This window comes from Pseudozyma flocculosa (assembly GCF_000417875.1).
Source record: "Pseudozyma flocculosa PF-1 unplaced genomic scaffold scaffold00016, whole genome shotgun sequence".
NCBI classification, from domain to species: domain Eukaryota; kingdom Fungi; phylum Basidiomycota; class Ustilaginomycetes; order Ustilaginales; family Ustilaginaceae; genus Pseudozyma; species Pseudozyma flocculosa.
The window spans coordinates 598,307-600,334 of NW_006920884.1; the positions used below are offsets into that span (position 1 = coordinate 598,307).

Genomic DNA, 2,028 nt, shown 5'->3' on the forward strand with positions numbered 1-2,028 from the left:
AGGCTGAGGCTGGTGTGCGGCGGCGGCGGCGGCGAGCGGCACAGGCAGGGTGGGCTGGCTGGTCTGGCTGCGTCGCAAGCCGCGGGGCGGTTGGGCAGGCCGGCCCTCGAGGCCCAGGCCGAGGCTCAAGCTGGGGCTGCTGGGGCTGGAGACAGCAGGGCTTGGGGCCAGGCGGGCATCCGGGCTGACGCGGCGGCGAGAGAGCGATGGCGGGCGGGCGAGGGGGCGGGGGAGACAAGGAGCCAAGCGCTCGCGGCCCTCCTCTTTCCTTTGCTTCCTGCAACATACCAATCCGTCAAGGTGAGTGCCTGGTGGCCGGCCTCCAAACGCCCATCGTACACCGGCAGCACGATCGCACGCGCACACGCACACGCACATTGCAACGCAGCACACGGCGAGGCACAGCGCGACATGACACGACATCGACACCCGGCATCGCTCGACTCGACTTGCGATCTCGGATCGACTTGCGACATGGTATCTCTACCTGGCCAGCTGGAGTGCCGCAGAAGCGGCTCGAGATGAAGAGGCTCGTTTCGACCAGCAGAAGGCTCCGATTTGCCTCGACATCGGCCCCCTGCTGCGAGCACCTTGCGAAAAGCCCTTTGCAGTGGCGGCTAAAGGACTGGTGGAACGGGCTGCCTCAAACGCCGGCTAGGGATCGACGAAAGCAGGCCAGGGCCGACGACGGTGGACACGAGACGCCTGCAGACAATTGGAGTCGAGCAGGCGACAGAGGGGCAGCCGACGCATCGACCAGCTCTCGATTTGTTCGCGACCCCATCGACTCGGGGCGGAGACGGCCACTCGACTGGTCCAGCACCTCATCGACGCAGCATTGCGCTTGACGCTCGATCGCGGACCGTCGACGTCGAACGACCAGGCGCTCCCCCGCGTACAGGCAGCTCGGAGGGGGTCCTTCACACGACACAACCAGCCGCCTGCAGCTCGACCCGCTCGACACAGACACGACCGCGCTCGTCCAACCCGTCCTGCCCCGTGCGCCTTTCGCTGTGCTGTGCCGCGTCGTGCTGCCGGTGTGGCAACTGCCCCGCTCAACCACGGCCCTGTTGCTGATCGGACCGCTTCATCCCCATCTACCACTCCCGCGCCGTGCCCCGCCTGCAGATGCCGCCGAAGAAAGCTGCCATCGCCGCCGCGGCGTCCAAGTCGAGCAAGAAGAAGAAGTGGTCGAAGGGCAAGGTTAAGGACAAGGTGAGTGTCGAGGCCCGCCCCGCCCCGCCCCGCCCCGCCCGCCTTGCATGCCTGCACTGCCACGTTGCTCGCGATCCGATCCACTGACCTCCTTGCCCGCCCCGCCACTCTCGATCATGCTGGTCCCTCTTGCACAACAAACAGGCCCAGAACATGGTTGTCCTTGACCGACCCACGTACGACAGGATCCTCAAGGAGGTCCCGACGTTCAAGATGATCTCGCAGTCGACCCTCATTGACCGCATGAAGATCAACGGCTCCCTCGCCCGCGTCGCCATCCGCCACCTGGAGCGCGAGGGCCAGATCAAGAGGATCATCCACCACCACGGCCAGCTCGTGTACAGTGAGTGTCGCCTGCGAGCGCCGCGCGGACGCCTGCCCAGCACCGTCGTCGTCGATCCATCCCTTCCCTTTCCATCGCATCGCACCCATCCACCCACTGACGCAACGTCCCCGCTCTTCATCTTCTCCCATCTTCCTCTGCTCTCCCGCAGCCCGTGCCTCGGCCGAGTAAACGTCTCGTCTCCATCGACCGACCGTTTGCCCGTCCCGTCGCGCCCACACACACACACCTATGACCTGTTCGCATGCACACACACCCACGCACGCCCCTGTACACTTGCACACGCACCCGTGAATCCTCGTCCCCCTCCAAAATCCAAAAAGCAGGGTGGGAAAGAGAGAGCGAGAGCCGTTTGGCGCTACGCCGATGCTCGCCTTTCGATCCTCGTTAAACGCCACATTGCATTCTCGTCCCGGCCCCCCCCCCCCGCCGCCGCGCGCTCGCGACCGCGACGACGACGACGACCGACG

The 2,028-nt window shown here is 65.9% G+C and overlaps 1 protein-coding gene across 1 annotated transcript; it reads left to right on the top strand.

Moving 5' to 3' along the window:
* Window positions 1-1,128: 1,128 nt before the first annotated feature.
* On the top strand, window positions 1,129-1,729 carry PFL1_04876 (uncharacterized protein; the record flags this gene model as incomplete). The annotated part of the gene is made up of 3 exons (XM_007882404.1): window positions 1,129-1,215; window positions 1,360-1,558; window positions 1,710-1,729. 3 exons carry the CDS (start codon window positions 1,129-1,131, stop codon window positions 1,727-1,729), a joined length of 306 nt encoding a protein of 101 aa, XP_007880595.1.
* Window positions 1,730-2,028: the final 299 nt, after the last annotated feature.